We start from the raw sequence: 17,294 nt of genomic DNA, 5'->3' as shown, positions 1-17,294 counted from the left end.
ATGGGTTGGTATGCGAATAGAGTTCACTTAGACGATGCTAGGTAATGGATGAATTGGAAAGTTTTGTTTTCTTTAGAATGCCTGCAGGCGGGATTTTGAGATGTGATGAGTTGGATGTGATGGTTTGAAACTGGCAAAGTAAGCCCAGTGTTGAATGATGAATGATGATTGGCAAAGTAAGCCCAATGATGAATGATGTATTGATACTGGCAAAGTAAGCCTAGTGATGATTGTGAAGTGGTATATAAGATAAGCGAACCCTAGTTATGATTCGGGCATGATAAGCTTTCTTTTGTTGTAATGAGAGGGATACACGCTAGGTACATAACTGAAGTGCAATCCGCGACAACAAAAGAAAGTGAGCTCATGGGACAGGGCATAGCTAGCGGTTGGGGAGGAAAGATCCCGCGGAGGAGATCTTAGATTACACGACAAGTTAATGGATAGTAATAAACTGATTATATGGAACAAACTCTGTGTTACTTTTTCGCACTATTATTATCCTGTTGCATGCTAATTGTAAAGTAAGAAGGGTAGTTTGGTTGGATTATACTTCGGGGTGAACTTGTTCACTCAGGTACGGATTGCCTGGCTTCCGTGCCAGATTTTGCAGATAATCAAGAAGAGACACCAAATCCTGAAGGTGAACAGTTTTATGCTGAAGAGAACCCAGAGGTGGGAGCTGAGCCAGAATATGCTTGGGATCCGTATCAAACTTAGAAGATGGCTCTGTTATTTTGTTTAGTTTATTACCACAAAGACTATTTTCAGTATTTCTACGATAATTTGTAATAGATGAAAATTTAGGGTATTATCCGGTTTGGATTTTGAATTTTAATTCAATAAATTTTAGAAATCAGTATTTAAAACCTCCGATTTTATTTTCAAAAATCGGGGCGTTATAGTATTGCCCAAAAAAGTAAAAACCATTTTCCTAAAAACTCGAGCCAAGATGACGCTGCGGAATTCACGAGAGAATAACTTGTGTACTATTCCAAACGAGATAGGTACTCATAGCCACAAGCAGTTCTTAATTCCAGAGAAAAATAGAGAAAACTCTGCAATATTATTAATAAAAACTTAATAATTCAATAATTTACACCCCTATTTATACTAGCAAGAGTCCTAACATTAACGTAACTACTTAGAGTGGAAACCAAGTAAAACAATACTTGGAAACCAAGACTAACAAAATTAAAAGACGGATAGAAATATGCCAAAACAAGCGGCATTAAAAGAGAAATTCCTAAAACGAATAATTTCTAAAATAAAGTTTCCATATAATTGAAATCTCCTAAATTCTTGTCATGCATCACAAGACCTCAATTTTGGACTCCGTCGTCTGCCGAGTTGTGCATTCTGTAGGGGCGGCTACTGTAGGAGAGGCGGTCGGGTTTCATGTAGCATGGCCCAAAAGCCTTATATTGTTTGCCCCTGAGGTATACATATTATTATGGTTTTGTACATGTTGAATTTGAATTACTAGACTACAAATTAATTAGTATTGTTACTTATGGGGAAATGTTTGGATTAGGTTGGTTCGAAAAAACCTGGCATGTTTGGAGATGAGGTACAACGTGCTCTCCTAAAATTAAATTGCCTTACTTGGTTTACTATGGAAAATCTTTAACTTAGAGAGCTTTACTAGTATTTTTCTTTTAATGTTAAAAGTTGTTTATCCTTGTGCACTCTATCAATTTTTAATGTAGGCGACGCCAAAAAACCAAGATTGTAGAAATAATTTGGAGTTACCAAACATCAATAAGGTGCAACTTTATTACCGTGAAGTTTATTTTTCACATCGTTCATGCATTGTCAATTTATGATTATTGTGATCTAATTTCCTATCTTTTTGTTGTAGAGCCAGCAATGTAGACTAGCAGTGGGATCAGTCAATAAAAATGTTGCTCTTGGTACGATGTTTTGGAAGAGTGGAGCGAATGAACTTCATACAGTACCACTAGGTGAGGACCATATGCGCGTGTCAATTGATGTTGTGAAGGTAAAGGATGCCCTTCTTCCTATACCTATCTCCGAAGAGGTGGCTACAGTAGGAGATGCGGTTGGTTGGTTTGTAGCTTGGCCCAAAGACCTTATATTTTTTGCCCCTGAGGTATAATATCATTATGCTTTTTTCCATGTCGAATTTGAATTACTAGACTACTAATTAATTGTTACTTTATGAAAATGTTTGGCTTAGGTTGCTTCAAAAAAACCTAGCATGGTTGGGAATGAGGTATAACGTGCTATCTTAAAAGCTTTATGATGATTTCTTTTTATAAGCTAAGTTGGCTTACATTGGTTTTCTTTTTGGGAAATGTTTGGCTTAGGCTGTTTGTAAAAAACCTCGCATGACTGGAAATAAGGTATAATATGCTATCTTAAAAGGTTTATAATGATTTCTTTATGCGATTTAAGTTGGCTTACAATGGTTTACTTTGGAATTCCTTTCACGTAGAATGCTTTGAAACATCATGGAGTGGTTGGTCGTAAAGTCGTCGGCGATGAGGTAAAAAGTAACACTTTAAACTATTTATTACTATTTTTCGAAAAAAGTTGAGAGTAACTTGTACTTTTGCATTCTGTCCAATATGACTAGGTGACTTCAAAAAATGTGGAGTGGGAAAGTAATTTGGAATACATTGAGATATTTACCACATTGACCAAACACACCGATAAGATGGAAGCTTTTCAAATTCCTATAGATGATGACATATTTGGTGCGGAGGTTGATGCTCAACTGCAAAAAGTTGACATGGAGTACATGTGTCATATGAAAGAAGTATCTGCTACATGCATAATGTTATACATAAGGTAAGAGTTATTGAATACATCTTTTAATGGTTGCAGAAGTATGTAGTGGTTATAAATTTTGTTTCATTCTTTTCCAGACAACTCTATTCGGGTATCAAGGTTTCCAATATGGATACAAGATTTGCATTTGTTAACCCTTGCTCACTTAGTGAAAATTATAAGACTAGTGAAGCTTCAAAGCCCGGAATGCTTGCAAGTCGACTTGAAGATGTCAAGAATGACCAATTGCTTTTGGTTCCTTGTAATATTGGGTAAGTTTCACAGATCTATACATTGTTCCTCTTAATTTGCTTTTGTTTTGTTCTGTTTTTGCTTTTAGTATGCTTGTCTGGCTCTCTATTTCTGTTGTGTCTGTAGCAAAGCAAGAGTTATTGGTCATAGCTAATTATGTCTTGTTTCATATTAGGGTCCATTGGGTATTGTGTGTCATTGATTTGTCATCTTCAACAGTGTACTACATGGATTCAATTAATAAGGAAGTCCACTCACCCCTTAAACTCTTGATTAAGACGTAAGTTTTTGGACTTTGAGCATTATTGTTTGAGCTCTTTTCCTAATATATTATGTTGATAGTACTTACAAGTATTCCCTCCTTGAAGTGCATTCAAAATCTATGACAGCAGTAAGGGAGTTCGGAGTAGTCGAATTATTAATTGGAAAACAGTCGAGGTATCAATGCAATCTCTCTCTTTTTGGGTTTTTTTGGAATTGTTTTTATGTTTTTTCTGATTGAAATTATCGTGTTTGTCTACAGTGCCCGAAACAACCTACAAACGTGGAATGTGGGTTCTATGTAATGAAATACATGAAAGATTTGATTAGAGAAGAGAGGATCTTAAGCAGAGGAAGTGTAAGACTTATTTTTAACTTGTATTTCTTTATATTGCTTTATGAATAGAACTATTAACTTGTAAGTATTTTTTTTTCAATCCATTGCAGTTCAATGGAAAAAAAACTTACACGAAAGCCGAAATTGATGAAGTGCGAGCCGAGTGGATAAAGTCCGTCATGAACGAAATATAATCAGCTTATATGTGTAAGTTAGCTCTTCATTTATTTGAGTTTACTGTGTGCTTGCTCTTCATTTATTTGAGTTTACTGTGTGCTTGCTCTGCTGCCCAGTTCTGAATTGTGGCTGCTTGTGATGGCTATTGTTCCTATCTACTGTTTTTCTATGGATTTTGTTCTGCTACTGCTTCGATTGTGGCACTAGTACGCTTAAGCTTAAGCGACTGTTGCTGTTGTTGTCATAGCTTTGTTGCTGTCTATTGAATAATGGCTCCCGATAGCTACTGCTACTGTTTTAGTTGCATGCAATCTGTCATGTAGCTTCTGGTATATGCTAGAATACTTTATGAGTTCTACATCTGTTTTGTTGCTGATGTTTCTATTGTGGTCATCATGGCAATAGTTAGCTGCTGCTGTAACGTTTTGTTTGGTGCTGATCAGTATTGAAATGTTCTGGTATATGCTAGTATAACTGGACCTGTTGTTGCATTTGACCATGTGGGATGCTAATAGCTATAGGAAAATGAGTGAGACTAATTACCTGTTATGGGAAATTGAATTGTATCATACGCATTACCTATAGTTGTCTTTGTTCCACCTTATTTTCCTGTAGCATTTTTAAGAACCCTAACCTCATCTGATAAGGTGTTGAGTCTTGCATCAGAAGTTTACATGGAAGATATATCTTGGGTTTAAAGTAGGAGCAAAGATCATGATTTTGGGGTGGGGGTTGGAGTTTGTAACAACCGTATCTGTTTTGGAGTGTCTAGTCGCTTGGAAGCATGCACTTTGGATTTTGGGTATATAAGTAAATTTTTTAACCTTCAGTTGTTGCCATTGTATGAATTCTCCGGGTAGATGTCATTATGTATTGCACCTGTTAGAGGGGATGCTAGTTAAGCTTGATAATTCAAATCGTTAGTTCTGTTTGTGGTTGTAATCAGTCAGTTGGGAGTTGGTTAGAGAATGGGTATATGGACAGCTTTATTTATATGAGGTGATAACTAATAAATTTAGTTATTGATCTATTGGGAATTCAGTTGATAAAAATTTTTCCTTTAGGTACTGTGTGTGTGTCTGTGTGTGAGAATCCATTCACCTGTTGCTTTTGTACAACAGAGATGTCATTCTGGATTCAGCTGTTGCCATTACCTGGGCAATGTTACTTGGGACAAATTTGATCACATTTGTGTTCTAAATTTCGAGGGTAGATTTTGCAAAAACGGTTCTCCCGTTTTCCCTTGCCTTTTTGTTTTGTTGTGTTATTGTTCCTTCTTCTTTCCTTTACACTATAAGCTTCTATCCTAATTTTGGTGACACAATTGCCGGTATAACCTTCTATGTAATTTTATGATCAACTTTGTCTGCCACATCTCTAGGCGCATTTAGTGACCACTGCTTTACTATTAGTCTCACCTGTGCAGTCCAATAACCATCCTAATGGTAGTACGGAGAACTTCAAGGTTCAGTCAGTTGCCAGAGTTTGGTTCTAAAGATGTGTTTTCTGCTACTTTTTTCTTGGAGTTCTTGTTTAGTTCACACAGTGATCACCCCAGCATATGCGAGAGTACACCTCATTGTGATTCCTGCTGTTGGTCACCAACCTTATCTAGTCATGAGCAATAAGAGTGTGCACCTGCTGTTAACCTTTTGTGTGGGTCGGTATATGGGTACGTTCATCCCATTAGGGTCACATTGCAAAGTTATGTTTCTTAATTCCATGAGTGTACATGTTCTGAAGATGTGGAGTGTTATTATAGTGTCTTATTGCAACAGTTACATACACTTATGAATTATGTACAATTTTTCATGACTTTGCTGTAACAACGTGAAAACAGGGGCGAACAACTGGATATTTTACTCGGCATAAAGTTTTTGAAAGCTCTATATGAGGCATATTTAGTGTTTCTCATAGGATATATAGGGATTTCTAATAATGGAGTTCTTCGTTTTACCCACGTAACTAACTTTAGGTCTCTAGATGGTTGGCTCCCTATCCTTGCCTTTGTCTTCTCCTATGGCTGCAGAAGTTGATGTTCCTTGTACGAATCCATTGTCTTGTTGAATGTCAACTTCAGATCCCAGTGCTTTGTGATATTGTAATGTTGAGTTTCAATTTGGCTAAGTCATGATTTAGTAAGAATATAAACCCAGCTTGCATGGTTCAGTTTCGGTTTAGGTTGGTACAAACAAGTTTAGTTTAGCCGAGGAAACTTCAGTTCTTGGATTAGGTGTTGTTCACTAAAGCTTGGTTTTAGGCTATGGAAACATGGATATACATGAATATACTTTGCCATACATATGTATGATATTTGATATGTAGCCATGCAGTAAGATACTTCATAGAAGGGAGAAGTGCCTTAGAGAGGCAAGCGTGAGGCGTGTGCGTCTCATGAAGGCCACCGATTTTGTAGTTTGTGATGCTCTATTTCCAATATCTTCTATTGTTCAAGTAGCAGATTTCTTTCGGTCCAATATCTCACCATTCGGTACTTAGCCAAATATGTATTGTGAGTTCTGTTGATCCTATTGTTGGCCAATGCAATCATGGTTGTCCAGCTTTATGATTTCATTGTGAAATATGACAAGGCTACTTTATGCCCGGATATGTGTTTTTATGAATGGTAATTTCAAGATCTTCTCTTGACTGCAGACTCGTGCTTTCAGTATGCTAATGTAGTTAGTTTTTTTGCTTTTTTGTTTTCTGCTGGATTTAAGCATTGGAGTTCTTGATGTTGCTACTTTTTGTTTTCTGGTGGATTTAGGCATGCTCTGAGGGACGAAGTGCTTGAAATTGGCTTCAGAGAATGAAGAAGTGTTTGAAATTGGCTTCAAAGAATGAAGAATTCGTTGTAGCTTAGGACATAACTCCGTGCTTGTGGTTCAATTAGTTTTCTTTGTCCTTTTTATTGTTAAGCTTTTGTTCTGCATTTTTTATACATTTTCAGAAATTTGATTGACGGTAGGTTAATTCAAATGTAGGCTTTCCGGCACGATGTTTCTATCTATGACCTGTTTTGTGCAAGATGCAATATCAGTTATGCATATTTCGTATTGCAATGTCTTTTGTTCTGGAGAAGATAGCTATGGGTTGAATACATATTTTACGTGTATTTATTATTGGTTAGAGATTCGGGCATTTTTTAAATGCACAAAAAAAAAAAAAAGATAGCATCTTTCAATCACATTTTTAGACTGTGATGATAACAACATTTAATCACGGTTTTAGACGAAAACTGTGATCTAAAAAACAGAAAAGATCACACCTAACTATTTTCCATCTCATTTTTTAGACATGATAGATCACAGTGTTTGGTGGTGATTGTTATCTACATATAATCACGGTTTTTTAGGAAGAGTGTGATCAAAACTCGAAAAAAAACACGGAAAGGAGTTTCCATCTCGGTTTTTCCTAGAAACGATCACGCTTTTTGGGTGTGATTGTTTCTATTTTTCAATCACGGTTTATAACCATGATAAAAGAGAGTCACTTACAATCACACCCAGATCTATCACAGTAGGAGGAGTGTGATAGAAGACTAACTATCACTGTCAATAACTGTGATTGTTATGCTTTATTGTAGTAGTGGTGTCCTAATGGGTTGTTTATATTGCCGCAGTCTATTGGACTGCAATCGTTCCCACCACGTAGAAACAAAGTCATGTAATTTATGAACCACATATTTGACCACATTCTCTTCCGGAATACTCATGTAGAACTCAAAGAATTTATCAACTTTGTGAAACCAATAAATAAAATTCTTAGGATGACAATACCCATGAAAACAAAGAATTATTGGTTCTACCTGAAAAGTTGTCATCTGTGCGATAAAACCCTTCAAACCTTGAATGTCGCTTCTTCGACTGACATCCATATTAATCCTCAAATAACTCGTCTTTAGATTCATCCTCACTTTCAAGTTGGTAATAAGAATATCCTTCAGAGACGTTTTGGTTAATAGTTGGTTGTGGGCAAATTCCTCAATACGGTTCCTATCAACTTTGTATTTAACAGATTGATCATGGACAAATCCCTTGGTGTGAGTCCTGTTAAATCCTTCCCCATGACTCAATGGGTGTGTCTTCAACTATGTTTAGTGCCATCGAACCAAGCAAAGCCTTGGTCTAATACTACTTAATGTAGAGGAATTCACGAGAGAATAGCTTGCGTACTATTCCAAACGAGGTAGGTATTCATAGCCATGAGCAGTTCTTGAATCCATAAGAAGAATAGAGAAAACTCTGCAATATTTTTTATAGAAACTTAATAATTCAATAAATTACGCCCCTATTTATACTAGTAAGAGTCATAACAATAAGGTAACTAGTTAGAGTGGAGACCAAGCAAAACAATACAGGAAACCAAGACTAACAAAGTTAAAAGACGGATAGAAATATGCCTAAACAAGCTGCATTAAAAGAGAAATTCCTAAAACGAATAATTTCTAAAATATAGTTTCCATATAATTGAAATCTCCTAAATTCTTGTCCTACATCACAAGACCTCAATTTTGGACTCCGTCGTCTGCCGAGTTGTGCTGTCGTGTTGCCACAACCACTTATCATAATAGGATAACCTATTTGCAATGTCGACAGTCAATCAGGCCATATCTCTACTATTGGTTAATATTCGCAAAACGGGAGCAGTGTATTGAGGATTGGATACAAGTCTATTCAAAAGAATAAGTGGCTCTCCGATTAGCACAGTTCTGGAGAAGAAAAATAGCCCATTAAGTATTAAGTGGCACATCTAAAACCAGATAAACAGAATCATAAACTTTGAACAGAAGTTTGTACTTTATATTGATCGACAAAATTTTCAGCCTTGTATCCTAACTGTTTCCGTGAATGAAAAACTACTGCAATACTAAAACAAGAATATTATGGATATGATAGTATCTAGGACACGTCTGAATTTCCCAATCAAATTCAAATGACTCCGCTCTCTTCTTCATAATAAACTTCTTTACCGTTTCAAAAAAAAAAAGAGCGATACTTATTCATGGGGCCACTATAAAGCGGCTCTTTACGGAGGAAACGAATCACGATCATCCAAAACCTCCGTAAATAAACTGTTCATGGAATCCTCCTTTAAAAAGATTTTCTCAAAAAAAAAAAAAAAACCTTCATAATGAACTTCAAGCACATAATGGGCATGGGTGCTAGGACTTTTCTTTGGCTTGACATTTGGGATTTGGCATCCCTTTCGGTCCCCTCTTTTCAGATTTGGGGACAGGGTTGTGTTCAATTTAGGGAGGGTGGCCCCTTCATGCTAATAATCGAAGTTGACACTTTGATTCGAAATAATTCTTGGTGTTGGCCCAGGACGAAGAAAGTTGTCACTAAAGAGATCATGGACAGCACTTCTAGATCACTAATCCCAAATTCTACCCTAAAAAGTATCTGAGATGAGGAAAAAATGGTTTGGTTAAGTAACATGTTCTTAGGTGGGCTGTCATTCAACGGACGGTTATCCTTTGAAGATTATCAACCAAGGATATATAGAATGTAGAGTTGGGGTTTAGTTACTGACAGTGTGTGCGTGCTCTGCGGATCTGATTCAGAGAGCCATAGCCATCTGTTTTTTCAGTGTTACTTTTCTGTGGAATGATTAGAAGTCCAGTAAGGCCTAGATCAAGAAGTCATCTGGGCTATCCAACACATGACTGGGAACGGTTACCAGCATTCACTGTATAAACCTGCTACTTTGTACCAATTAGCACTTAAGTTATCCGATCACGCTCATCAATCACGGGGCTATTCTAAAACTTAATGAACGGAACGAATCCATATTAAAAGATATAGACATAAAAGAAATAAAAGAAATAATGGACAAATAAAATGGGATGGAGGGAGTAAGTGCTTTAGAAGCTTTTTTTCACCATATATTAGCGTAGGCCCAATTTGAAATCTATTTGCCCCACATCGGAAATGAAATGGTAACAGAGTTAGTATATAACGATCATGAATCCTGAGCAGCAATCTATAACTCAAGATTAATCCTTTTAGACACGTGATTAGGCTAAGAGTTATCAAGTCAGCTAGCACAACTCATTATGCTTGACGACTAAGTGTGTGACTCCCATACTAAGGTATGATGGAGAAGGCCCATAAAACACCACATGGCGATACTCGAGAAACACTAAATAATAACTCGTGTGTTGTCTCATTCAATAAGGACCAATAATTGGTCTAGTGGAGATAGTAATGTGTTCATACTAACTTCTTTTTCTTTATAACTTAGGGTGTTTGAATCCAAATACGCATACCTTGACTCATCTATGGGAGCCAATCCCTTAGTCTACTGGCGGGGACTAAACCCAAGACAAAGTTTCGTTGAGACTAGACCCATAACAATTTTGATATCACTTAGAGGCTGTAGGAGGAAAAAACTCCTAAATCTCACAGCTTGACCACCGGCTAAGGCTTTGGAGTTGTGTTCACACAAACTTAAATATTCAGAATGATAGTGAGTTATTCTCGTGGTTAGTGAATTTCTTTGTAACTTTTGGTTAAAACATTAGGAATTAAGTACTCCTCAAAATATAAAAAATGTTGATCAAAGTTGAAAAAATACGATAAAAAAGAAGACTATTTGTTATGAATAATGCATGTGGATGACAAAGTCAAGAAATAAGTTATGAGTGAATAGTGATTATGATTGTAATAGTCTAAATAGTTTTTGCTTTGTTCCCTTATAGTTTGCCTATATAAATGGCAATTGGTTTATAAGTAATGGACAGATTTTTGAGAATAGATGAAACAGAAACAGAAAAGAAAGGAAAGAAAAGAAACCGACAGAAAGGTAATGAGAATATGATCAATCTGGAAGATTGATCTCTATAGTTCTTGAAGAACTATTTGATATATATATATATATATATATATATATATATATATATTGTGTCCAATGTTTATTTACATTTATGCGAGTTCCTTTTATATTTGTCTCAATTTTATAACACTATTCACTTAATTCAGACAAATATGCTCTAAAATAGACTTACAAATAAAGACATAAACCGTGTCTCTTGGAGTTGTTTCTAATCAAACTCCCAACTACACAGAATGAATTTAGCCCTTAGAAGAAGTACTAGTTGCCATCAAAGAAACAGTCAAGATGTGAAGCCCCAAGATTCCAACTGTCCCATATCAGGGAGTTGGAAAGACCCACCAGTTACTATTAATTTGAGGTTAACCTTTTGAATCACGTGGTTAGGCGAATGGTTAGCAGGTCAGCTGGAGCGAGTTGTTACACAAGAGCAATTAGTTGGTACCCCATTGGTTTACTTCCCGTAGAAGGACCCAATATTAAGCCAGAATAGGTCTTTTCTTTGGTGTAGAAATTTTTCAGTGCCAAGCGGGAATATCTCATGTGGTACCTGCTCGGCACATCTGAGCCGTCCAATGCACTTTTGAACGGCCCAGATTGAAAAAATTTCCCACTGGGAGTGGGAGGTACGATCGATCGATGTGATAAAGGCTTGTTGTGGTGTCGGGACTGGAAAGGGTGGTGGACTGGTTGGGGTGCTAGGCAGTGCAAGGGGGCTTGGGGTGGTTGCTATTTTAGGGAGTTTTTGTGGGGGAGAAAAGGGGAGGGAATTCTGTTAGTTGACTTGATAGTCAAACTAGCAGCTAGCAGGGGGAAATTGCAATGTAATTATACACCAAAGGAGAGAGAGAGAGAGAGAGAGAGAGAGAGAGAGAGGGAGGGTGAACAATTCAATGCAATTATAAACCAAAAAAAGAAGAAAAAGTTCGCTGAATGTTAGGTCTGTGAAATCGAAGGATTTGGAGATATTCATTTTGGCCGAATGTCAAGTCTGCAAAACCGAAGGAGAGAGAGAAGGGGTGAACAATTCAATGCAAAATTGAACTCTCACCCACCGCATGTATATTTCTTTCCACATACTAGTGGGGTCCATTCACCTCATTTCACACTCTTTGTCTAAGAATTTACTACTACTCCTATAAAGGAATCAAATTTCTACGGATCAAATAGGGGACCAGAGTAACTGGTTTAGGGGCATTTTTACTAAGCAAAAGTTATAAGACAACAATTAATTTTTGGGTTTTGTTCTTATTTTAAAAAAATTCATGCAGCCATATTTTTATGCATTATGCGCTTGTCTCGACGAGAGCAATCGAAAAAATAAAAATTATAATTTTTGCACAAGTATTTGGTAAAATATCAAAGAAAATAACTCAAAAAGCCGACTTTTTTTTGTTGTTGTTCTTGATATTTTTGCCAAAAGAGATCTAACTTTCCACAAAATCATTTATTTCACAACCAATCGGGGGCTCCAGAATTAATTATGTAATCAACTTTCCACGAACAAAATAGGACCAGCAACATCAACCACACAAGACTTTTCATCACAACTAGTCCCGTGTCACTTGCTGGACAATATCCCATCCCATATAGGCTATCATATTCGGGGCTCACTTGAATAACATATAAACTAAGAAGATTATTATTCCAGTTTTACCTCACAATCTCCTTTCTCTCTACATCCAAGGGCTACTATAGGAAGCAACAATTAAAACAAGAAAAAATGGCAGAGGGTGCGGTGTTCCAACTTCTATCCAACTTCGCACCCTATCTCCAGGAAGAGGTAAACCTGTTAACCGGAGTGGGGGAGGAGATTGAATTCATTAGAGCCGAATTCGAGCGCATGACAAATTTCCTCAGAGTAGCTGATGCTGTGGAAGAGAGAAACCTGGAACTCAAAGTATGGTTGAAGCAAGTTCGAGAAGCTGCATATGACACTGCAGATGCTCTTGACATTGCAGATGCTCTTGACATGTACATGCTTCGCCTTGGACATCAACATGGCGCAGGATTCTGCGGGTTTATTTGCAAGGTTTCTTGCTTTATTAAGACTTTGAAAGCTCGCCACCAAATTGCTTCTGAAGTAAAACGAATCAAGTCCAAATTCATTGATATTTCCACGGGATATCAGAGATATAGTAACGTAGATGGCACAATAGAGAAAGGCTCAAGCTCCACTCATTCTGGCATTGTATGGTATGATTGTCGTGGCGACGCCCTTCTACTCCAAGAAGCTGACCTTGTGGGCATCAGCAAGCCCAAATCACAATTGATTCAGTGGCTATTGGATGTAGATCCTCAACTCAAGGTGATTTTGGTAGTAGGAACGGGTGGTTTGGGCAAAACCATGCACCCTCACTAGAAAGGTCTACAATGATGCAACAGTGAAGAGGCACTTTCAAACCCATGTACGTTTGGATCACTGTTTCTGAAACATTCAAGGTCGAAGAGCTTTTAAAAGACATGATCCAACAACTCTTTGAAGAATTCAGGCTACCACTCCCACAAGGAATGGACAATATGAATACAAATAGCTTGAAAAGGATAATTAATGATTTTCTGCAGCAGAAGAGGTATGTGTTTGTTTTGGACGATGTCTGGGGTATTCCTGCGTGGCAATTTTTCAAAATTATATTTCCTGAATTAATTGTGGCAGCCAAATAGTCCTAACAACGAGAAATCTTGACTTAGCCTCTTTCGCTAGTAAAGAATATCATGGTTCTGTTTATACTCTCCAACCCTTACCTTGCGAACCTTCATGGGAGTTGTTTTGCAAGAAGGCATTTCAAGGGAATCCTTGTCCCTCGTATTTGGAAGATCTTTCAAGAGACATCTTGAAAAGATGTGAGGGTTTACCACTTGCAATTGTGGCAATCGGTGGTCTTTTATCAACAAAGGAGAACCGTCTTGACGAGTGGGAGATGATTTACCGCGGCCTTGGAGCAGAACTAGAAAGCAATGACAAACTCATGAGCATGAAAAAAATACTGTCCCTCAGTTACTTTGATCTCCCTTACTATCTCAAGTTATGTTTTCTATAATTGAGTATTTTTCCTGAAGATTTTTTCATTGATCACATGACGTTAATTCGGTTGTGGGTGGCGGAAGGATTTGTAGAAGTGAAAGCTGGAATGACAAAAGAAGAAGTTGCTGAGGGATACGTTAATGAGCTAATCAATAGAAGTTTAGTTCAAGTGGCAAAGAAGAGGCGTGATGGGAGGTCGAAAAGTTATCGAATCCATGACCTTTGGCGTGAAATAGTTGTTTCAAAGTCTAGAGAGCAAAACTTTGTGTCATTAACTAGTGCCGAGAAGGTGCGACGCTAGCTTATCAGTGCACACTAATTTGGAAAACATACAAATCAATTGCTTTACTCGACTTCGTTCTTTGTTTGTGTTTGGCGTGGAAGATCCACTATCCATGTTGTCTAAAGTGTTGTCGTTAGGCAAAGGGACGAGGCTATTAACGGTGTTAGATTTGAGAGGTACACATTTGAAAAGATTTCCCGAAGGAATTGTGAAGCTAGTTCATCTTATTTATCTAAGTCTAAGGGAGATCGACCGAGGTAAAATTGATCCCAAAGTCGATTGGAAACCTCAAGAAACTCACTACAAGAAAAATTGCATTGGGTGACGAATGAAAATCGTCGCAAATTGTATATTTTTCGTCACAAATAATATAGGTGACGAAAAAAAATTTGTCGACTAGAGGTTGTCGAGGATTCCTACCTGGTGACGAAATCTATTTTTCGTCACCTATAGTGCCTTTTGGTGACGAAAAATTTCGTCACGGAAAAATGACTTGGGGACGAAATTTTCTTCGTCACCTATTGTGTTTTTTTGATGACAAAAAATTTCGTCACAAATTATTCCCTTTGGCTCGTCAAAGGTGATCCATCGGTGACGAAATTTTTCGTCGCGAAAGACATTCTTATATGTGAAAACAATCTCACTTTCTTGCTCCTGCGGGGTTTCGAACCCGAGTCTCCTAAGTTTTGCACACAAGCTTTAACCAACTATACCACACAAACTTCTCAGCATATGTTTGAAATATCTAATATATAACACATACATTGAACATTAAAATGTATTTTGAACGGCATTTTAAACTATTAAACATTAAAATTAGCAATTTTAATAAACATGAAAGTCGTAGCTCTTTATGTTATTGTTCAAACCCAATTTAAATTATCTCAATCAGAGTTCTGAGCAAAGAGTTATGCCCGAAATATATTTGGTGACAAAGCGTAATTCATAAATTTCGTCACCAAAGGATAAATTTTTCGTCACTGAAAACGCAAAAAGAAGACGAAAATATTTTTCGTCGCCAAATTGGTTCATTTGGCGACAAAATATTTTTTCCGTCACCGAATAGTTATCTTTGGCGACAAAAAATAATTTCGTCTCCTTTTTTACTCTTTTGGCGACGAAAATTTTATTTCGTCGCCAAATAGGAGCATTTGGTGACAAAAATATCTTTTTCATCACTAAATAGTTATAATTGGTGACAAAATAATTTCGTCAAGGAAATTATCAAAACAGTGACGAATTTATTTTTTTGTCGCCAAATATACTCATTTAGCGACGAAATTAAATTTTGTCGCCACTTTTTCGTCACTAAACATACTTTTTCTTGTAGTGACTAGAAACATTGGATCTCAAGTTGACACGTGTTACAGAGTTGCCAGAAGAGATACTGAAGTTGCAATATCTTCGTCATCTCTTATTGACTAGTGTTAACAAAAGATTGAGGGGTTGTTACGATGGTTTTCACGTTTTAACTGGATTCAAAGTCCCAAAAGGAATAGGGAGCTTGACATCCTTGCAGAAATTATGTTATATTGAGGCAGAAAATGGAAGTAAAGCATTGTGTTGAGCGAGCTTGGGAAGCTGACTCAACTGAGGAAGTTGCACATTTTAAGACTACCACATGAAGATGGAAAGGTGCTATGTTCATCCCTTGAGAAGCTAAACAACCTTCAATCGTTGCATGTTGGTGCAAAAGAGGAAGATGAGATCATTGATCTAGATTCTTTGTCTTCGGCACCTCGACGAATTAGGACACTCTATTTAAAAGGACGCCTACAAGACCTACCCCACTGGATACATTCACTTCACAACTTGACGAGAGTATGCTTATGGTGGAGTAAGTTAAGGGATGTTGATCCACTGCAATCCTTTCAAGACTTGCCACATTTGGTTAGCCTTAATCTCGGGGCGGCTTATGAAGGAGAAGGATTATGTTTCAAGGCAGGTGGGTTTGAAAGCCTCAAATGTTTATGTCTGACTCGAATGGAAGGATTAAAATGGGTGAGAGTGGAGGCTGGCTCAATGCCTCTTCTTGAAGAGGCATATCTCTGTGAGTGCAAATCGATGAAGAAGTTGCCCTCAGGGATTGAACATCTGACCAACCTTAAACTTCTTGACTTGGCAGATTTGTCAGATAGCTTGATTACAAGTTTGAATAGAGACTTAAAAGGTGGGGATTTTTGGAAAATTGCACACATCCCTAAAGTTTTGATTGTGGACAGCAAATCGGGCATTTGGAAAATAACTTATCTATAATATGGTGGAGAGCAGGAGGGATGATGATCTTTGAGATCGGGTCATATCTTAAATTACAGTGTCCTGTTTTTATTTTTATTTTTCAGGGTTTTTTACCACTTGGCAACTTATTTGTAAAATCCTATTGTGAATAATGGATTCAAAGTTTTATTTTTCGTTCTTTTTTTGTTTTCGAGATTAGTAGATCGAGAATCTCTTATTTAACATAATTGGCTTGACTGGATTTGGAACAACAAAGCATGCATTCGGTTTGAAATTAATAATTGCAATTTATATTAACTGAACATCAAGAGTTCTTTCAATGAATCTAGGATTCCTTAGGCTTGTGAAAATCTGTCTTGTTTGTATAATTGTACTAGTGTAATGCCTCGTGCTTAATTCGTACGTTTTTGTATACTCATTGTGGGTGCCCCAACCTGAATTTGTGAGAGTCGCCATCCGGATTTTTGAAATGGACGATCAGAGAAACCGATGACTTGTTTAGAAAAAAGCTTTTGGTCTAGCAAAAACGTTGAGATTCTGGATTTGAGAGCCATGTTACGACCGTAGAAGGTTTTATTGAATAAGCACCCCGCTCGCCTAGTGAAAACCGGTCTCTGCTAAGCGTTTTAAATGGGGGATTTAATATCATTTGAAAATTTGAACTTTTAAAACAAGTACGGGAAAGGGACATGTGATTTAATATGTCGCACAAACGTGCCTAGTTTGCTCACTGTACAGTATGAAAAATGAGTGAATAATGTGAAAATAAAACAACAATTTATATCAGAGGACTACTTCTGCTAAAAGAATACCGCTCGACGAAACAAATACGCCACACAGTGTACCTAAAACACCGTGCGGTGTATTTGTCTGCACATTCCTCACGTTTACATCATAAATGGAACCTACGTCTATAAAATGGCTTTTATGCATTCTGAGTTTTTGGAAACAGTTAATTAGACCATTTCGTTCATTTTATAATGTAAAATCCTGTTAAAAGCCATTTTGAGATGTTTAAGAATGTTAGTGAAGCCAAAAGTGACTTTTAACTTGTAAATCCACTCTGGAGTGTACCTGCACAGCCTTCAAATAAT

General features: G+C 37.1%; 3 protein-coding genes and 1 long non-coding RNA gene across 4 annotated transcripts; all 4 read left to right on the top strand.

The window, feature by feature from the left end:
* Positions 1-1,353: 1,353 nt before the first annotated feature.
* On the top strand, positions 1,354-1,898 carry LOC131333814 (uncharacterized). Its single transcript, XR_009201922.1, has 4 exons — positions 1,354-1,439; positions 1,535-1,570; positions 1,710-1,766; positions 1,862-1,898. It is a non-coding gene; the product is annotated as an uncharacterized LOC131333814 (long non-coding RNA).
* A 20-nt stretch (positions 1,899-1,918) lies between these two features.
* On the top strand, positions 1,919-6,725 carry LOC131332730 (uncharacterized). The gene is made up of 11 exons (XM_058367026.1): positions 1,919-2,113; positions 2,201-2,236; positions 2,331-2,366; positions 2,459-2,509; positions 2,600-2,814; positions 2,892-3,065; positions 3,221-3,325; positions 3,414-3,483; positions 3,569-3,664; positions 3,754-3,850; positions 6,588-6,725. The coding sequence occupies exons 1-10, from the start codon at positions 1,919-1,921 to the stop codon at positions 3,835-3,837; spliced, it is 1,062 nt and encodes a 353-aa protein (XP_058223009.1). The 3' UTR covers positions 3,838-3,850; positions 6,588-6,725.
* Positions 6,726-12,377: 5,652 nt separating this feature from the next.
* On the top strand, positions 12,378-13,695 carry LOC131332729 (putative disease resistance protein At1g50180). Its single transcript, XM_058367025.1, has 3 exons — positions 12,378-12,962; positions 13,097-13,227; positions 13,311-13,695. Exons 1-3 carry the CDS (start codon positions 12,378-12,380, stop codon positions 13,693-13,695), a joined length of 1,101 nt encoding a protein of 366 aa, XP_058223008.1.
* Positions 13,696-13,731: 36 nt separating this feature from the next.
* On the top strand, positions 13,732-16,218 carry LOC131332728 (disease resistance protein RPH8A-like). The gene is made up of 3 exons (XM_058367024.1): positions 13,732-13,968; positions 15,317-15,512; positions 15,590-16,218. Exons 1-3 carry the CDS (start codon positions 13,732-13,734, stop codon positions 16,216-16,218), a joined length of 1,062 nt encoding a protein of 353 aa, XP_058223007.1.
* The last annotated feature ends 1,076 nt before the right edge of the window (positions 16,219-17,294 follow it).

This window comes from Rhododendron vialii, chromosome 7a, assembly GCF_030253575.1.
Source record: "Rhododendron vialii isolate Sample 1 chromosome 7a, ASM3025357v1".
NCBI lineage: Eukaryota > Viridiplantae > Streptophyta > Magnoliopsida > Ericales > Ericaceae > Rhododendron > Rhododendron vialii.
This window is presented reverse-complemented; position numbering and strand designations above follow the sequence as displayed.